This window comes from Crotalus tigris, unplaced genomic scaffold, assembly GCF_016545835.1.
Source record: "Crotalus tigris isolate CLP2741 ecotype Arizona unplaced genomic scaffold, ASM1654583v1 scf7180000017739.2905288, whole genome shotgun sequence".
Classification (NCBI taxonomy): Eukaryota; Metazoa; Chordata; class Lepidosauria; order Squamata; family Viperidae; genus Crotalus; species Crotalus tigris.
In genome coordinates, this window is record NW_024096605.1 from 2,155,185 (window position 1) to 2,174,758 (window position 19,574).

General features: G+C 36.1%; 1 protein-coding gene across 4 annotated transcripts in view; it reads right to left on the bottom strand.

Moving 5' to 3' along the window:
• DPYD (dihydropyrimidine dehydrogenase) overlaps positions 1-19,574 on the bottom strand; it is a 567,113-nt gene that overhangs the window by 243,074 nt on the left and 304,465 nt on the right. For 3 of the 4 annotated variants that reach the window (XM_039339800.1, XM_039339804.1, XM_039339802.1), the window contains 2 exons: positions 15,711-15,895; positions 2,125-2,340 (listed from right to left, as the gene is read on the bottom strand). In XM_039339800.1, coding sequence (XP_039195734.1) covers positions 2,125-2,340; positions 15,711-15,895 — 401 coding nt within the window. The remainder of the gene's footprint in view (positions 1-2,124; positions 2,341-15,710; positions 15,896-19,574) is intronic. The other variant, XM_039339803.1, reaches the window with a different exon arrangement.

A 19,574-nucleotide genomic window follows, 5' to 3' on the forward strand; every position in this document is an offset into this window, starting at 1 on the left:
TATCTCCAGAATAAGCAGTGCCAACTTTGTTTTTAGTTTTGGGGGGAGTTTGGATTTTAAGGTGAAAATAAATTATTGCATCACATTGGCTTAAAGCCTATACCCAGAATATCAGGTCTACTTTAGATCCTATTCCCATCTACTTTTAGGATATCTCTTTACAAACTATAGCAACTCCTAAGTTTACACATTTTAGTTCCCTTCTCTTCCATCCATAGGGACAGTAAGAGGATCTTTAAAGCAATTGCTTCCATGTAAATACTATAGGTTATCGTATTTGACATGACTAGTATTAATTCTGGCTGATTTTAAGCACGCCAACTGCACCTAGTCACAGATACAGTAAACACATGCATTCCAAAATAACTTAAACACAATACATGTAATACACATTGTCCAGTCTTTATGAGTGACTGGCCTACAAATGTGATTGTTAAATAGGCAAGAAGCTTGTCTGCCCTAAGGATAAAACATCCAGACACAAACCGAGCAATATGCAGTACAATACAGTGAGACAGGTGGAGATCTGTATATTGGGGAAACAAAACACTTCATAAACGCATCGCACAACATAGGAGAACAAACTCATAAGGACGAAATTCAGCTATTAAAAAACAAAGGCCACTCTTTTGAAGACAACACAGTCCATATTTTGGACAGAGAGGACTGGTGATTTGACAGACGGGTCAAAGAGGCCACCTATGTCAAAAGTGAACGGCCCTTGCTCAACAGAAGGGGAGAGATATAACATCATCTATCTTCAGTCTACAACACAGTCCTTTCAACAGTTCTAAGAAGACTCCACACCCATTTGCATTACTCAGGTGACCCTGAAGACACAGCTAAACCGCCAAGTGGCCTCAATGACTATCTCAAAGAATGCAAACGACCTGCTGTCTGCAAGGAGTATAAATCCTTCCATTCCCCACCATCCAGTCAGAGCTGAAGAAGCTTCTTGGATGAGAAGTGAAACATCTTCAAATAAAAACAAGAAAGTCCAGTTGCCTCTTGAAAAAGCACCTTTGGGACCACCATGACCTGGATGACTGAAAATCTCCATAGATATTTGTTAAATAAGCCTTAAAGTCACCATCAATGGATATCCTTAATACAATCCTTCTGCTTTTACCCAACTTTAATCATGTTTGTGGGTTGTCGTGTTATCATGACAATTTTTGTTGTTGCTGTTCAGAATAAAGATTGCCTTTGTCTAGAAAGGAGAAGAGATGGTTTGCCAGATCCAGCTTTGTGTAAGTTCCTGCAACCCAGAAGAACTGACTGCTGAGCATAATTTAGTGATGGGAATAATCCAGTCTAACCTATTTAAAAATCTGAAGCATGCTTAAAAAGAGAATCATTTGTAAACCTATACCATATGTGACTGGCATCACAATACTAGGGTTATCAAGCAGATGAATTGAGAAGTGGGGAGGACACCTGAATTTAATTTCCTGACCTTTGACTAAAGGCTGATCTTAATCAACTTAAACGAAAGACATTATATAGTGTACTGTATATAATAAATAGAAACTTTACCTATTGCGAGCTACGGGACCTAGATGCTGCATACTCTCAAAAAGCTAAGTTGGGTGGGTTTGTAGTTGGATGGGAGACCACTGTATTATTAGTAAAAATGATATGGATGTCTATGAAAGTAGACCCCACAATGAGGGTAAGTTTAGCATTTTACCTTCGGTATTTTATCTCTAGATAAAAATATATATTAAGAATATATAATTGCCAGTAGTGTCCAATGTGAATGGTAACTTGTCCTTGAATGCACTGTATGATTACTTATTCACAAATAACTAGCATGAGAGTCTGCTGTAATCCTGCATGGGAATAATAGAACTTTACATCCTTTTTGTATAATCGGCAATGACTAGCGAAATAAAATCCACAGGGACTCCTTTTTTTTTTTTTTTTTTTAAATTTCCTCTGCTGTTTTCCTATCTAAAACAGGAAAAACATTTCAGTGATTCTAACTGTGATTCAATTTTCATCAGAAAAATGCAAAAGCCTAAAGTTCATTTTGACCTTGTCTTGGAAAACTATTATAAATAAGATATATGCAATAAATGGGAGATTATTTGAACAGAGACAAACAACCACAAAAGGCATTACCTTGTCCAAAGAAAATGTTTTGGTGAGTGCAAATGACCATCCTGCTTCAAAAGCTCTGCGGATCATTGATGAACTTGTAGTTGGCGTTGCACTGGCGAGGCCAAAAGGATTTGAAAACCTAAGCCCAGCCATTTTTATGCTGATGTCTACCAAGTCAATTGATGTATAGAAAAGAGGCAACTGAGGTACAGCAGGTACTGAGGCACCATATAAAGACTGTGGGAATAAACAACACAACAGGTTATCCACTTTATTCAAATACAGCTTTATTCAAATACAGCTTCCTCAAATGAGTGGGTATCATCGTATTAAATATATCCTTTTAAAAATCCTTTTAAATAGTTAATAAAATGTTCTGGGCAGATTAAAATCCTCATTCTTAATAGGAGTATCAGGGTAATCTAGTGACCAAGCCTTTTGAGCAGTTTAAAATCTTGTCGAATATTAATAGAAAATTGGAACTGTAAAGATGTTTAAACTTCAAGAGCTTAAAGGCATACATTGCTGCATTTAAGCACCAGAAAGGAAAATGTTTTGACTATTTGGCAACCTTAATAGCCAGCCAGAATGTTCAACATGGAAGGGATTTGGGGACTATCATGATCCTCTTCATTTCTACACGGAATGAATAGAATAGAAAATATTCTATTGCACTTTAGGCGGGAAATAATTCTGTTTTCTCTTTTAAAAATGTGCACATTTATAAGAATAAGATATGTTTTCCTTCTCTTTTACTTTTTTTTTAAAAAAATAGGTGCATATAGACATTTTAAACGCAAACATTTCCATGTGTTCTGTAAAATATTTCAGTGGAATTAAACTTCTTGAGAGTTTAATAAATAATCTCTAGAATGAAAGATGAGCCCAATTTCTGGATTTTTACTTATATACAAAACCAGCAAAAATCACAAAAGAAAAAAAAATCTGCAAAAGATATAAACCTAACATTTATAGGCAAATTTTGCATCCACTAATTTGTACCATTATTTTATAATGATAAAGAAAACGGTATAGCTACATACACAAACAATGAAAACAAAGCAAAGCATTTTTCTACCTGGTAGCTAATGAATCTATATTGCTGCAGGAATCAAGTTTTTGCTCATGTGGATAATCTCTACGAGATAGATGTGTAGACTGCAGTGCAGAAGAGCCCTCACCACAATGTAACCCAGTGTTCATATTTTGTTATTATTGTACTATTCCAAATTCTGAATTTTTCACTTTCATCATATAAAATTCCAGAATAATCTCCAATTGCCTTTTCCAGTTCTGTTTTGTTTTTTTGCTGCCATTAATAGCAATCTGCCTCACCTTGCACAGTAATTCCTATAAAAATGTCTTCAGATATTATATTATACATATATAGAGCTCCCACCAGGTACACACTATATTGGTATAACAGGGGTCAAATGACAGCATATATTAGGACTTTTCCTCACAGTTACATTAAAATGCAGTGCACATTTCTTAAGGTTGCACAAAAGTTTGGCCTCGGTAATGAGGGGAGAGATGCTGGCTCTAAAAATTTAATGTGGAATAAGTAAAGTGATTAATGGATTCATTGACTTATATTTCTCTCCCACCAAATGTCATCAACCATCAAGAAAGCATCCACCAGTCTCTCTCAACAACATGGGGTAGAGATGGGCATGGATCTGGCGAAGGCAAATTTTAACAATTTCCCTGGTTTTATACAAGAGTTCTGCATAGATGCATTCAAAAACAGCTTTTTGACATTCGCTCCATTCTATTTTAGAACAATACTTTTCTGGAACAGCACTATTCTGGAGTAGGCTTAAACCCATATTTAAAAATAAATCCAAACTGGGTAACAAGTTGATAAATTTCTCTCTATACTAAGCAACAGTCTCCTGGATCTGCCAGCTGCCTATTGGGAGCAGTAGCCAGGGGAAGAGTTGATTCTTTACCTACCAGGTCTCTGTTCCCATGGAGCAGTTCTCTTAGATTTTCCCATGTTAGGACTAGGAAGAATTTATTCATTCCCTATTAAATGAGCTTAGGTTCAACTTCAATACTTAACATATTAGTTTGCATAATAAAAGCATTCAGCTTCCAGTCAGTGGTTTGCACCATACTTTAACTGTAACTCCAACAATAGCCAAATTTGTGTTGAGAAAAGAGGGAGAATGCTACTTTAAAACTGGACCAGTTGCCTTCTATGAAGATATGTTCTTTTTAAATTATTAGTGGTCCATCTTTGTGACATCGTTAGAGGACATGAAGAAGTCTTCGGTTTTAGATAGATAAGATTCCTTCCTAAACATTCAGGCATATCCCCCTTCAACAAAGCAAGTGAGACTCAGAAACTATATTACTATATCACAACTGGCAGTGAGCCAAAGAGAAAACTATAGTATTCCTCCATAGCTATAATTTCTTCTAGAGGTCATTCTAGAGCAGGGGTGTCAAACTTGCAACATCACGTGACGTGTCACAACGTATTGCAACTTTTTTGCCATTGTCGGCAATGGGGTGGGTGCGGTTTTGCTATGATGCATCCGGCCCGTGGGCCGGCAGTTTGACACCCCTATTCTAGAGATATCTTTAGCTTAGCCATTTATATTCAATTAAATCATATCCTTCTAAATGTTCATTACTTACTCAACTTTGAACCAAGCTTTTAGTGTAATGAAAAGTGATGAAGATCCAAACCACTTCCTACTTCTACTTCGGGCTAACATGGCTGACTATATGCAATGATTGGCTCCTATTTATTTATTTTCATATTTCTTTGATATTTCTAATGAAAGTAACTTTATTTATAGACACTAATTAGAACAATAATAAAATAGTCAGTATCTAACAGCAAATTACAACATGCAATATAACGCAGCAGCAGCACAGCAAGCCAAATCCGGTTAAAAGCGTATTAAAGTTCAGTGAAAGGATATTTATAGTTTTTTTGAAAAATAAGCAGTGATGGTTCACAGCAACCTATCTCAGGCTTGGATATAACAATCAAAGAAACTGTGGCATCTAATAGAAACGATGCATATAAAAAAGTAACAGAAGTGACGTGGTGTATTCTAGAAGGTTCGTATGTGAGAGAAAAGAGTTGTGCCTTTTTAATAGGGCACACTACTCTCTGATCACATAAGATCAGCAAATGAATACTGACAGTAGCAAGAAAGAGAATAAGTAACTGTTTCCATCTGATTAATTACTAGGATTGTTGCCTGGTAAATGAATAGCAGACAAAAAGAAATCTATTAATGAGGGATCAGTGAAAGAGAAGGCTACATATTGAGAGTAGTTCGACCTGTGGTTTTCGAAGACTAAAGTTTGTACATTTTCTCTGTGATATCAGTTTTCTATATGTAGATTATAAAATACAAGAATCTCAACCTACAACAGAGTGTTGGAGAATAGAAAGTTGAAATTTCTCCCTCACTTCATTCTATTAATTTCTGGATTCTTGAGAATGGGAATGGATTCCAACATGGATTCCTTTGAATTGGGTGACTTGAGAAACCATGTTTCACAATCACATCTACCCATCCCATTAGCTACTGCAGGATGGGCATGTTGAGGGTCTTGTCCATGAAGGAATGTCATCTGATGGGACCTAGGAGTAGACCCTTTTCTATAGCAACATCAGCCCTCTGGAACATCATCCTCCTGAGGTGTAATTTGCCTCAGCTTTGCAGATTTTCTGGAAGGACCTGAAGAAACTGCTTTGCCGTTTGGCCTGGGGATCAAGCAATGTGGTGATGGAGCTTGCAAAGTGGCTACATTGCTGAGGAAATCGAGTATGCCTTGTTACAGATAATGAGAATTTTATGGTTTTTAATGTTTGTTTAAAGATTTTTTTTGTTATGTTTGGAGTAATGTTTTGTATTGATTTGTGTTTTTAACTCTGAGTGACATATACGAGATGGGCGTCTATATAAATTTATCAAATAAATAAATGAACAGGTGAATTTATGGTGCCTTCCTCTTACATGTGAGTACTGCAATTTTGGTATAAATACAGGGACACATATACTCTAAACATCAGAAATAAAAGGAATATCACTTCACAATTCATTTACCAAAATTCCTGGCAAAAAATTAGAATAAACACGTCTACTCCTTATTTACACTTGCTCATTGTTATTGGAAATATACTAAATGGTATGATGTTCAAATGTATTTACCTTCTACATCTTCAAAAAATTACGTGTTTCATCAATACCCTTTTTTCTGTAGGAGTTTACAGCACATATAACAATATTTCTCTGAACTTCTATACCTAGTTAACCAACTTTTTTAAATGTGTCATTCCAACAGATGTTTTTCTTTTTTTCTTCATACCTTCACAGCTCCCCTTACTCTATTATTTATTATTTAATTCTGTAATTGCATTATTTACAGTCAGTCAGCGATGCATATTATATGAAAGTCCTATTCAAATTAAAATTGTATTACACAGCAATATATTATGCTGTGGCTCTGAATTCCTCAAGTGACTGAGGAACATATTCTAAGAGATATACATATTTTGCCTTACAGAAGTAAAACAAACAAACTGGGATGTCTAAAGGGAAGTTATTACTATTTCCTTTCCTTCCCTACCATAATTTATGTTCAAATTATTTCTGAAATATTTGAAAGAAACAACTTCTGGCAAACCATACAAAAAAAGTTCATCTATTATTTGTCAAAAAAGAGTATTTTATGTAATGTAACATTAACAGTCTGCTATTAAAGTATGCTAAGGTGCATCTTACATCTTGAGCAAGAGTTTCAGCATCTCACCTACCAGTTACTTAAGAGTTTAATCCAGCCATCTTTCAAAACCTGCTTCAAAAGGCCAAAAAATCATACATTTTGAAGTTTCCTCAACACAGTACTATTTTTTTTTTTGCCAAATCAAATATCAAAGTACTTCAGACTAATTTCTCCTCAAACATTACATCACAGACTTGAATTAAATCATGTCTTCCTTGAATATAAAGCCTCCAATTCAAATTGAATCAGGACTGATTTGGGTAAACCTAGTTAAAATGGGTTAGCCAAAATCATTTGTTACTGAAGAATATATAAGTACCAGTCTTTTGAATACAATATACATACATACATACATACATACACACACACACACACACACACACAGATGAAAAAGAAAAACTGAGATGTTATCCCTACTCAAAATAAAATAAAATAAAATAAAAATTACCACCCTATGGTGACCTGCCTTTAAATTACAGCTGTCCCAAAATAATGCCCTCAGTTCCAATGACTAAAATTGCAAGTGGCCCAAATACTGAAAAGCAATTGCCAAATTATAGTAATTGCCACCCCAGCAATCAGATTTACTGAAACCGCACACCCAAATAAATGCCTTGTGGCTACCCATTCATCTAGCAGCTGGAAAGATGACACTTGACATTTGGAAACTTTCCTGTGAAGATTGCTGGAAGGCTTTTCCCATTAGCTTCATGGTGAGATAGTAAGGTCGAATAAGCCCCTCAAAATCTGCAAAGGCCAACGGAAACACTGTAATATTAAGCATGGTTGATCTAAAATTCCAATTGACAAGTTATATGAGATTTCCTCCAATGCTTTCAGTATATTCAAATTTCAGGGGGCATATGTGCAAATCAAAATCCAACAAGGCATTTGCAAAACTTAAACAAAATATCAAAACAACAGGCACAAACTAAAAGCAAAAGCAAAACCTACTTCAATTGAAATATGTGATTCAGTCTTTATCCTGAATTGGCATTACCACAAGTTTATCACAGCAAGCATTATGAAGTATGAAGGAATGTCTCTTAAGCACGGGTTCTCCTCAGGCCTGTGTCCTAAGTCCGCTGCTGTTCACCCTGTTGACCCATGATTGTTGTGCCAGGTTTGCCACCAACCATATTGTGAAGTAGTCTGATGATACATCAGTAGTGAGCCTTATTCAGGATGACAGTGAGGGTGCTTACCACTAGGAGGTAGAGGATTTGGTGAACTGGTATAAGGAAAACGGCCTCGTTTCAAACATAGGAAAAACTAAAGAGATCATTGTTGATTTCAGAAAAGGCAGGCACAGCCACATACCTCTGTGTATTAATGATTCACCTGTGGAGGTGATTGGCAGCATCAAGTTTCTGGCTGTGCAGCTAATAAGTAGGCTAGCTTGGTCGTTCAACGGTGAGACCCTGGTGAAGCGGGCAGAGCAGCACCTGCATTTTCTGCATGAGAAAAGTACATCTTCCTTCCTCTGTCCTTACCACTTTCTATGGAGGGACAACTGAGAACATCCTGTCATATTGCACTACTGTCTGATTTGGAAGCAGTACTGCTTCGGACAGGAAGGCGGTGCAGAGAGTGGTGAGGATGGCAGAAAGGATTATTGGTAGTTCACTCACTTCTATTCAGGACATAGCATATAAGTGATGCTTGTATGTCTATTCAGTCAGTTTGTATTTCTAAATTAAAATTCCTTTCTTTAAAAAAAAAAAAAACCAAAATAAAACCTGGCTCTTTTTTTAAAAGATATGCATGCCTGTTCCTAATTAGGTTATTTTATCACTTTCCTATTATTATTATTATTAATTGGATTATTAAATACTTCATATTTGGATGGAGCACTACTGGAAATGTTTTCTCTTATGTCCATTGTGTAGTGAATTACAGAATCAAAACTTTGGAAGGAGTCCTTTAAGACATCAACTTCAACTCTACTCTGCATAGAAACCATATTAACGTGTTCCCAGCAATAGTTATATATCCTCTACCTGAAGAGAATCAGTAAAGGAGGACCCATTATCATGGGTCAACTACTCTTACCCTAGCCTTCAACTGGAATCTGGTTTCCAATAAATTAAATTATTTCTTTATATATAACATTCCTTCAAATGGCAGAAAAAAATCAATCAAAACCATTTCAATCTTTTTAAACTAAACATTTCAAATTTCCTTAATGTTTCTTTTTTCATACGATTTAATTTTCAGTCTCCTTATCATATTGCAAAATTTTTTTGGACTAGCTGAGGTTCTCTAAGCTTTTTCTCAAATTTAGATGCCCAGAACTCAGTATGGCAGAGGGAAACTATTATTTTATGATCATGAAATAATAAAAATAATGCAAAGAAACTATACTTGTATGGATTCAATCTAAAAGTGTGTTTAATTTTATTGTAAACATTTTGATCACTAATATTCAGCTCATTGACCAGATATTTAAAGGAAGATGTGATGATTTAGATTTTACTACTAAACCTGATAACTTCTCTTCTTTTATTGCTATCATGCCTTCAAGCTGAATTGTAGAATTATACTTTCATGTTTTAGTATTTGAAATCTGTGATATTTGCAATCATAAATCAAGTGGCTAACACTAGCTGTAATGCTAACAGATCCTCACCCCCCCCCCCAAAAAAACTGTATTTTTAGTTCAGTTGACAGACCTTTTAAACATATCTGTATCTACTGCCAGTTCACTTTCTAAACTGAGGAATGTTATGATGGATAATAATAATAACAACAACAAAAACAATAACAACATGATTTATGTAGCAATGGTCTTACCTAAAAAAAACCTACAGCCTTTAAAACATCTATTTTCTCCTGTTTTAAATCTATTTTCCTCTAAAGCTTCTGAATCAAAGTATCACAGATAGACTCTTACAGAGAACTATTTAAAAAAAAACCTGACATAGACTGATAGCATATACACAATTTGTCTAATTTCACATATTTTGCCTCTAAGCACTCAATGCAAACCCTCTTGAAAGGAGTACTGTAGACCTAGAATCAGTGGAAATTTGAACATCATAATCTAAATGCTCTAAACCAGTGATGACGAACCTTTTAGAGACCGAGTGCCCAAACCACAACCCAAAACCCACTTATTTATCGCAAAGTGCCAGGGCACATCAGCATTGTGGTGGCCTCGGGGAGCATGGGGGCATGGCCCACTGGCTGGGCATGGCTGCGGTTGTCAGGGCAGACTGGGGGGCGTGGCTGGGGTAGGCATAGCCTCCTCGACGTTGCTCATGGGGGGATGACTGTGGGGGCCAGGTTGGGTTGAAGGAAATCCAGGGGGTCTCTGGTGGGTAGGGTGGTGGGCAGGAGGCCCAGCATAGATGGGGGGAGGCACGCAATCCTAGCTGAGTCTGGGGGGCCATGGCACCGATGGGGATCCAGCTTTCCCTGTTCATTGTGGCCTTTGGCTTGCTGGGTGTGGGTGTGCTCTACCACCGCTACTTGAGCTTGCTAGCTGGCTGCTTTGCCTCCTTTGTGCTGGGTGGGGCTGCTTCTCCAGGCGGCGGCAGTGACCTAATGGACCTGTGCAAGTTGTTGGCAGCGGCGGTGCGTGTGCCCACAAAGAGGGCTCTGAGTGGCACCTCTGGCACGGGTGCCATAGGTTCGCCCCCATTGCTCTAAACTATCCTATAAACCAGTGTTTCCCAAACTTGACAATTTTAAGGCATGTGGACTTCAACTCCCAGAATTCCACAGCCAGCGTTGCTGGCTGTGGAATTCTGGGAGTTGAAGTCCTCATGCCTTAAAATTGTCAAGTTTGGGAAACACTGCTATAAACAATAAGTAAGGCTGCATCCTCTTTAATATTTTATCCAAATAACATTGCAGGCTTTCTGCTACAACAAGTTTCTTTTGAATACAATTGTTTAACTATGCATAATTCTATGCCCAAAGATTCAGTACAATTAGATTATGTTTTCATTAACAATGCATGCAAAACATACAAACTGCTAATATTCGGGTGAAAATACCATACAAAATAATTAAATTCAAACATTTGTTTTGAAAAAGAATGCCCTCATTTTGCCTACTAGATGACATATTGGGGGGGGCACAAAAATGAACTGATGCCTATTATCACAGCAATAGCAACGTTCAGCTGATTGTACTTCATGTTGGAAAACAAAAGTAGGGCTAGACCCGGTTAGTATCTGAATGGGAGATTGCTAGAGCCGGGGCCCCCAACCATTTGGGCACCAGGGACTTGGAGAGAGTTTTTTTTCCACGGACTGGAGGGGATGTGATTTTGCATGAGGCTTGCATTCCGTGGATGGGGCTTTGCTTATTTGCGCGACATGGTTTCTAGCATGCCGCAGCCTGATGCCAGTCCTGAGACTGGGGGTTGGAGACCCCTGTGCTAGAGAATACCAGGGTTGTAATCTAGATGAAAAGTTGAAAAAAAATACTAAAAGAAAGTAATGACAAATCAGTCCCATACTGCTTTTTGGAAAACTATAAGGATACTGTCATAGTTACTGAAACCTGAGCTCAAATTGAAGCAACATTTATCTATCCATAGACTAGTGGCAAGAGGTATATATCTAAGAAATGTTAACATTTGCTTTATGAACTTTTTCATAGTTTGTTATAATTTTTAGTTGCAGCAGCTATAAAGTTTCCAAATATCGGAAGTACTCTTAAAACTTCTTTTTCATTTTCTTTTTGTTTCTGTTTCCTATTCATTTTTACCGTTTGAATCATTTTGAACTCAGATAAATTATTTCACTTGATTTTCTCTTTTGTCCTTGTTTTTTTTTTTTTTTTACAAATGGAAATCATTCGCCCACACCCTCTTACACACACCAAACTACCCTTATCCATGTTGCTCAGTTTTCAGTATGGCTCCATTTTTTTCCATCACATCATAGGCTCTGCTCCTCTCATTTTTCCCTTCTACGACTTATATTGCACTAATACTTGACAAGGAGAAAAGCCTGGTGCTAACATTATTTAAGGAACTGTACAGCTCTAACTATATATTTGCCACTACAATCTATAATCATATGCCTCTGAAAATAGTGCAGATAAATGTTAACATTTCCCTTGCACCACTCCTTGCATGTATTACCAGGCCATCTTTGCAAAAGGGGCACAAAAAATTAAAATAAACATGCCAAAAATATTTTCTTAATCTTAAGATCATAGAGATATTCTTTAAATCCCTAAGCCATTTATTAACCAATATGGCATACTCCAACTTTTTATTATAAAATAATGAATACCTAGTAATAAATCTTAATTATTTTTTTTTTAGAAAAACATAATTTAAGAGTATAGACTTAGAATCATCCAAATTTCAATATCTCAATATTGACAATAATTTCAGAGCAATAAACACCCTTAATATATCTGGACCAAACTGTATAATCAAAAGACGTTTAATTGAATATTTTCCCATTTTGCAACTTTAAATAATCTAAATTTTATTTGCATTCATTCAGATGATTTAAAAATTTGGTTGTTAATAAGTTGATCAAAAGAATTAATACTCCTATTTGGCCATGGTTTCAAAAAAAAAAAAGAAGAAGAAGAAGAAGAAGTCACAAGCAATTTTAAAACAAGGATTGTCCCTGAGTGTCAGTTTGTGAAATCAAAGGGCAGAATGTATGAGCCTTTCAAAAGCAGTCAGTAGAATCTGCTTGAGTGTGTTCCTTTTTTCTGCAAGGCTCTCCAGCCTAACTCCTGTTGATCTCTTGTGTGACTGTCAGATGTATCTGACAAATAGACAGGATTCTCTTTTCAGGTGCCTATGTTTTATATTTTATGGATTTTAGAAACTCCTGGTGTGATAACATCCCATACATAATAATTTCTGTTCCAGAAGATAATGCTAAGGATTTTTTTTTCAAAAAAAAAATGATATGTTCAATGCTGCTCTGTATTAATATATGTAAGCTGTCATCCTACCACTAATTACCCAAATAAGATGTTGTAATGAATGGGCAAACCGTCTTGTTTTCACATTCAACTAAACATCGGTCAAGCCCCACAGAGGTGGGCAAGACCAAGAAAGCAAAAAATACACATATTTCAATAAGGCTCAGTTGGAGCAAATAAAAACCATGGACATGATAATAGAAATGTTTACAGTGAATTAATTAAAGTGAAGAAGCCTCTCTGAATATTTTGAGATACTTTCCCCAGATTTCTAGCCACATGGGCTGAGAGGCTGTAACTAACCCAGCCATTGCTATTATATTCATTCCTTTCCCAACATTCTCTCACATCACCAATATAGATATGCCTCATGTCTAAGCATGGAGTTGGAAGAATCCATAATAACATATACTGTATATTGTAATGTATATTGAACATGACCTACATGATCTTTTTTTGGGGGGGGGGGCTACAAAGAACAACAGCTTTGGCATTTTTGAAATTCTAACCTCAGAAAGGGATGAAGTAAAGAGTTTTTCCTAAGCCTATCCAGGAGGAGATTTGTCAGGTAATTATTGTGTGTATGCGTGTGTGCACACACAGACATTTTTCTTGAGACTAAGGGAAAGGAGATAACTGGGAGATATAATCACCAAGTTACAAAAAGATGATGAGGCCCTTAAAAAAAGTACAGAGAAGAACAACAAAGGTGATAAAAGTCTGGAGGCTAAACTGTATCATGACTGCTAGCAACAACATGACAACTGTCTTCTGGTACTTGAGGGCTCTCATAGAAAAAAGGGGGTTGACTTATTTTCCAAAGCGTCTGAGGCAGGTCCAGTAGCAATGGGTAGAAGCTCATCAGAGGGAAATACAACTGGAACTAAGGGGGAAAAAAAATCCAGACAGTGAGAACAATTCATCAGTGAAACAGCTTGCCTCCCAGAGTTGTGGGTGTTCCGTTGCTGGAGATTAAAAAATAAATAAATAAATTGTATAAGGTCTTCCACCTCAGGCAGGAGTTTGGATTAGAAGATCACTAAGGTCTATGACTCTGTGCTTAATGAAAAGAAACAGATCATCAGGGAAGGGTTCAAAAAGAAAGAACTGCTAGGAGAGAGTGAGAAACAATGTAAGCAAGATGGATACTGATAGTCCCTGACCTACAACTACTTTTACTTATTATCTGAAATTACAACAGCAATGAAAAAAAGTGATTTATAACCAGTCCTCACACTTACAACCTCTGTGGCATCCCCACAGTTACATGATCAAAATTCATACACTTGGCAACCAGCATTTATTTAGGACAGTTTCGGTGTCCCAGGGCCATGTGACCACCATTTAAGACCTTCCCATCTGGCTTACTAGAAACAAAGTCAATAGAGGAGTTTGATTTACTTAATAACCATATGTCTCATTTAACGACTGTGATTATTTGCTTAGTAAGGGAGGCAATTATGGTCATGAATCAAGGACTATCTATGCTGGAGAAAGCTGCATGGTTTTGGTGAAAAAAAAGCCAAGCCAAGCTCAAATGGAAAGAACTATGCCAGGAGTAGAACTGACTTCTTCTGGTTCTAAAGATGAGGAAGGTTATGGAACCATTTGCCAGAAATTTAGAGCAGGGGTCTTCAAACTTGGCCCTTTTATGACTTTTGGACTTCAACTCCCATAATTCCTCAGCCAACGTGCCTGGCTGAGGAATTCTGGGAGTTGAAGTCCACAAGTCATAAAAGGGCCAAGTCTGAAGCCCTGATCTAGAGGGTTACCTTATGGTAACCCAACAGAAGTGAAGAAATGCTCCTAAAATTGGGATTGAAGATTACGAACTACAGGAATCAGGTGCTAGTCAGGACTAGATAGCTGAAAAAAATGAGAAAAATCTTACTCCTTCTCTAAGATAAAATTAAAAAAGTAAAAATTGTAATCTGATTCTCCACTTTAACATATGTTGTCTACTGCATGGTCTCTGATATTCTGTATGTGTTTGCTAATTATTTTAAGAAATTTGCCTCTCTTTCTTGCATCACATTTTGCAGACTTTTGTACTAATTCAAGTCCTGCAAATTTTGCATCATCTTAAGTTTTTTTGAACCTCAGATTGTATGCTCTGGATTTGGGTCCAATCTCCCCATAATATTTTATGGGAAGCAAGTGTCTGGGATGCTGGTTGCATTTTTATCAGTGCGAAATGGCTATTCCATCTAATTAAAATTGTTTGGGCATTTGGCTATGCAAGTTAAAAGAAAGCTTTTCTTTTTCTTATGATTAGTAGAAGTTATATTGAAATTGGAAGAGAATTCCTTTTATTTCCATCTCCTTAGCAGGTAATGTTGTTGGTCACATAACCTACAGGAATGGGGCAGGAGGTGACCCTACAGAGTTTAATTTTCTACCATTATTATTACCATATCATCCATGCTTCCCATTATGGAAAGAAGTCTAGCTAAAGTACTACATTTCTCCAGAAAGGTGGAAAAAGAAATTGAGAAAGAATTACAAACCCACACATTAGAAAGAGCATCATGTACCTTGAGAGTAGGATTGAAGGGCACATATAAGCTACAGTGCCTGCTCTACTCTAATTTTTATATGTATGTTATGCAGGATTTGGGTAGGAAGGTAGACTTGATATGTAAAAGTAAACCTCATTGGTTAAGTGAAAAAAAAAATTAGAGCACTTGCCTCTACCATGTAGGCAAGCAGAAACATATACAACCAATAAATTTATTTTTAGTTTAGCAATGCTTTAAGTTCTCATATTTAAATATCTGACTTTTCAAATAATATTTTTTTCTGTTGAACTTGTACACTACTTGCAATGTAATCTTAGACTTGATTATATTTAGCCAATCTTTAATTACACACTCTACTAAATTAAAAATTAAATATGGATCTGAATTAAATGGATAAAATCAGAGAAAACTCCACTCAAAACTCACCTGTATGTATTTGTGCATGAACCAGGAAGCTTGTTTTCCATCATTCACTGATTCAACCGTAGTATTGGCCAGCCCACCGATGTCACCACCTGCAAAAATCCCTGGTTCACTTGTCTGCATGGTCTCCCCATCAACTTCAGGGAGACCCCAACGATTAAACTTGAGAGGATACAGAGCTTCTTTTACTGTAATGAAAGGAAAACGAAGAAAGAGATTTAAAACCAAAAAAAAAAAAAAAAAAAATTCCAAAACAACCCAATCCTTGAGTGATGCATTTTATCAGGGACTGTCAGGCTTGCAAGACAATATCCAGGCTTTAAGTCTGGGACAACTTAGTTTAGAGAGTTAGTATAGATTAGATGATTATATTCCACAGCTTTCACATAAGGGAACAAAGATATGTAATAATTTTCATTCCCATTGTTCTTCTATGAAAGTGTGGGCTATCCTACTCTTTTATAATTCTTAAAAGTTGGTCTCCTACTGTATCTATTTCAATTATAGACAAGGGTGTTACTTTAGCAGGGGTAGGCAACCTTGGCTCTTTTATGACTCGTGGACTTCAATTCCCAGCTTGGCTGGCTAAGGAATTCTGGGAGTTGAAGTCCACGAGTCATAAAAGAGCCAAGGTTGCCTACTCCCTGCTTTAGAGATACTTCTTGAGTTTAGAATTGGCTTCATAAGATTCTCATAATTACTGCCATCTGCTTTACTAGAATCAGTCTACTTTTCAGCAGCTGTGACAATAAGAAAGGCTTCTTGCAAACTGTAATGTAATCATGAGTTGCAGCATCCATGTATGTTAGAGTTTAGGAATCTAAATTCTCTAGCTGCATATCCGAATCGTCAATATGGACATTACATGGTCTCAAAAATCTATAGTTCCTGGGTGTTAATACTCTTAGCCGTACTGTTTCAGTACATAAGAATCTAAAGAAAACCTAAGAAAGTCTTCCAATGAAGCTTTCTCAATATTAAAACTTTTAGGTCAATGTTGAAGTAAGGTAAGCAAAATATGGCAGCTGAAGTTGTTTATACCCAGTTGTGCACCTGATGCTTTCAGGGAGAAGAAAATGATTTACTTTGACTTACTGCACTTCACATTTAAATCTTCTGAATTTGAAAACCCTCCATCTGGTTTGGATTAAGTGATCTTATATACATATGGATGAAAATGTAGATACAATATGGGCTGTGTTTGCTTTCAAAACATTAACTATGCAAAATTAATAACTGGATGCTAGCTCTCCTTCCTCTCACCCCCAATTTCAGATAATCCAGTAGAAAATATAGGCAATGCCCAAGCATGAGACGAATGCTAATTTTTTGTTTTCTTCGCTCAGTACTTGTGTGTTCCTGATATAAGATGTAGCAAAAAGAAAGTTGCCATAGCAATCAATCAAGCATGATGTAGGCTATAGCTTAGTTTTCATAAACAGCAGATGAGATGCTATGGACTATACCATGTAAAGCTGTAAGTAAAGGAATCATATAATAAAATGCTATTCTGCACATTTGCCTTTTATTTTTATTTATTTTTTTAAAAAAATCTGCATTAATTAGCAGCTCAGGAAAAAAAAGTAGATCAAGAAATACATCTTCCTGAGATACTAACTTTCTAAACAATTTATTTTTGCATGTTTGCTTTTCAAGTTAGTGTTGACTCCTAGAAGCTGCCTGGATAAATCCCTGCCATTTTCTTTCTTTCTTTCTTTCTTAAAAGTTTTAAAAATTTTATACAATATATATCCCAAATCCCTCCCCCCCTCCCCCACTCCCAGAGCTGATTACAGGGTTACAAATAAACAATCATAATCTAACTAACATTACCCAACTATACAAACAATCAAATCCATAACATACTTTAACTCTTTTTCAAAATAAATATTAACAAATTAAATACAAAAATAATAATATAATTAAACCATAAAACTAAAACTAATATAAATTCTACCATATTAAACTATTAATAATAATCTAAAATTTACTCATAAGCTAGATAATACTTTTTAGTCTCATATTTATTCTGAATATAATCTATTCATCTTCTCCAAACCGAGATATATCTTTCTTGTGAATAGTCCTTCAAATAAGCAGAAATTTTTGCCATTTCTGCTAAATTAGACACCTTGAGTATCCATTCTTCCATAGTAGGCAAAGAATCTTTCTTCCAATATTGCCCCACCAATAATCTTGCAGCTGTTATAAAATTAATTTCTTTAACATCAAAATCTACAATAACACCTAACAAAAATAATTGTGGTGTAAACTTTATCTTTCTCTTAAAAATCTTTTGAATGTTCCACCAAATCTTAATCCAAAAAGCTTTTATATTTCTACAAATCCACCAAATATGAAAATAAGTTGCATCTAAGCTTCCACATCTCCAACATTTGGGCTGTAAATTAGGATACATACAGGACAGCTTTTGAGGATCCAAATGCCATCTATAAAAACTGTCTCTGGACTATATACCATGTAAAGCTGTAAGTAAAGGAATCCTATAATAAAATGCTATTCTGCACATTTGCCTTTTATTTTTTTTTTAAAATATCTGCATTAATTAGCAGCTCAGGAAAAAAAAAAGTAGGTCAAGAAATACATCTTCCTGAGATACTAACTTTCTAAACAATTTATTTTTGCATGTTTGCTTTTCAAGTTAGTGTTGACTCCTAGAAGCTGCCTGGATAAATCCCTGCCATTTTCTTGGCAAGATTACAGAAGTGGTTGGCCATTCTTCTTAGGGCTGAGAGTGAGGGATTCATGCTTAAGACAGGAGTACAGTTCACGATCTCCTGGTTCCTAGCCTAGTGCCTTAGTCATTACATCAAACTGGCTCTATTTATTTTATCACATTTATAAAGCTATTCATCTCATAATGTGGCTCTGGGCAGAGGACATTATCAAATGATCCAATTACATACAAGCCAATTAAAAATACACCAAAATAAATTAAAACATTTAAAAAATGATGAAAAACCCCCATGCAGAATGCATTCCAGTTAACTATCATGTAACCATCAAACAGACTCAACTCTCTTAAGGGATCCCCAAGCCACGAAGCCATGCTTTAAGCGCCTTCCAGAAGGCCAAGAAAAGATGCTTGTTTTTCCTTTGTTGGACCTGCAGAGGCTGGAAATATGAATTGCCTGGAAATTCTGGATCTCATTTCTCTTTCTGTTGTGCCTATTTTAAAAATTAGGACTATCTGAACTATTCAAAGGGCAAGTTGGTCTCATCTCATTCTTATCATAACCTATTATAGTGACTTTGTATGGAATCAGTCTTATTTTTAAGTAACCTAGTCAGATATCAGTTTCAAACCTCCTTCTGCCATGACTTGGTGACTCTGGGCCAGTCACCCTCTCTCAGCTCAATCTACCCCACAGGGTTGTTGTTGTGGGGAAAATGAGGAGGAAGGAGTATTGTGTGTATTGGCCACACTGAGTTATTTCTAAAAATAATAAAGGTGGAAAATTAATGGGTAGATAAATAGATAGATGGGCAGACAAGACATTCTCTCAGTAGCTTGGTTCAGCTATTCCCTCAAATTACCTCACAGGAAAGCTCTGGGAGTGGAAGGTGTGTGGGATCCCTTGCATTTTGCCCTTTAGAACTAACAAAAGAGTCAACAAATGTAATAAATAATCCATGGTTATAGTAAAAGAAAGAAAGAAGCAGGACATAAAGGTGTAGTTGACAGGGCTTTTTTCCTCTTGTCTTTTTATGAAAAAAATAATTTTAATCTCAGATTAAAATCACCTCTGGCCTAAAAGGTTATAGATTAATAATCTGAGATTGTATAGGACTGAGTTTTAAAATAGCTCCTTTGTACAGCTCCTAAATATAGTGTTTTTTATGACA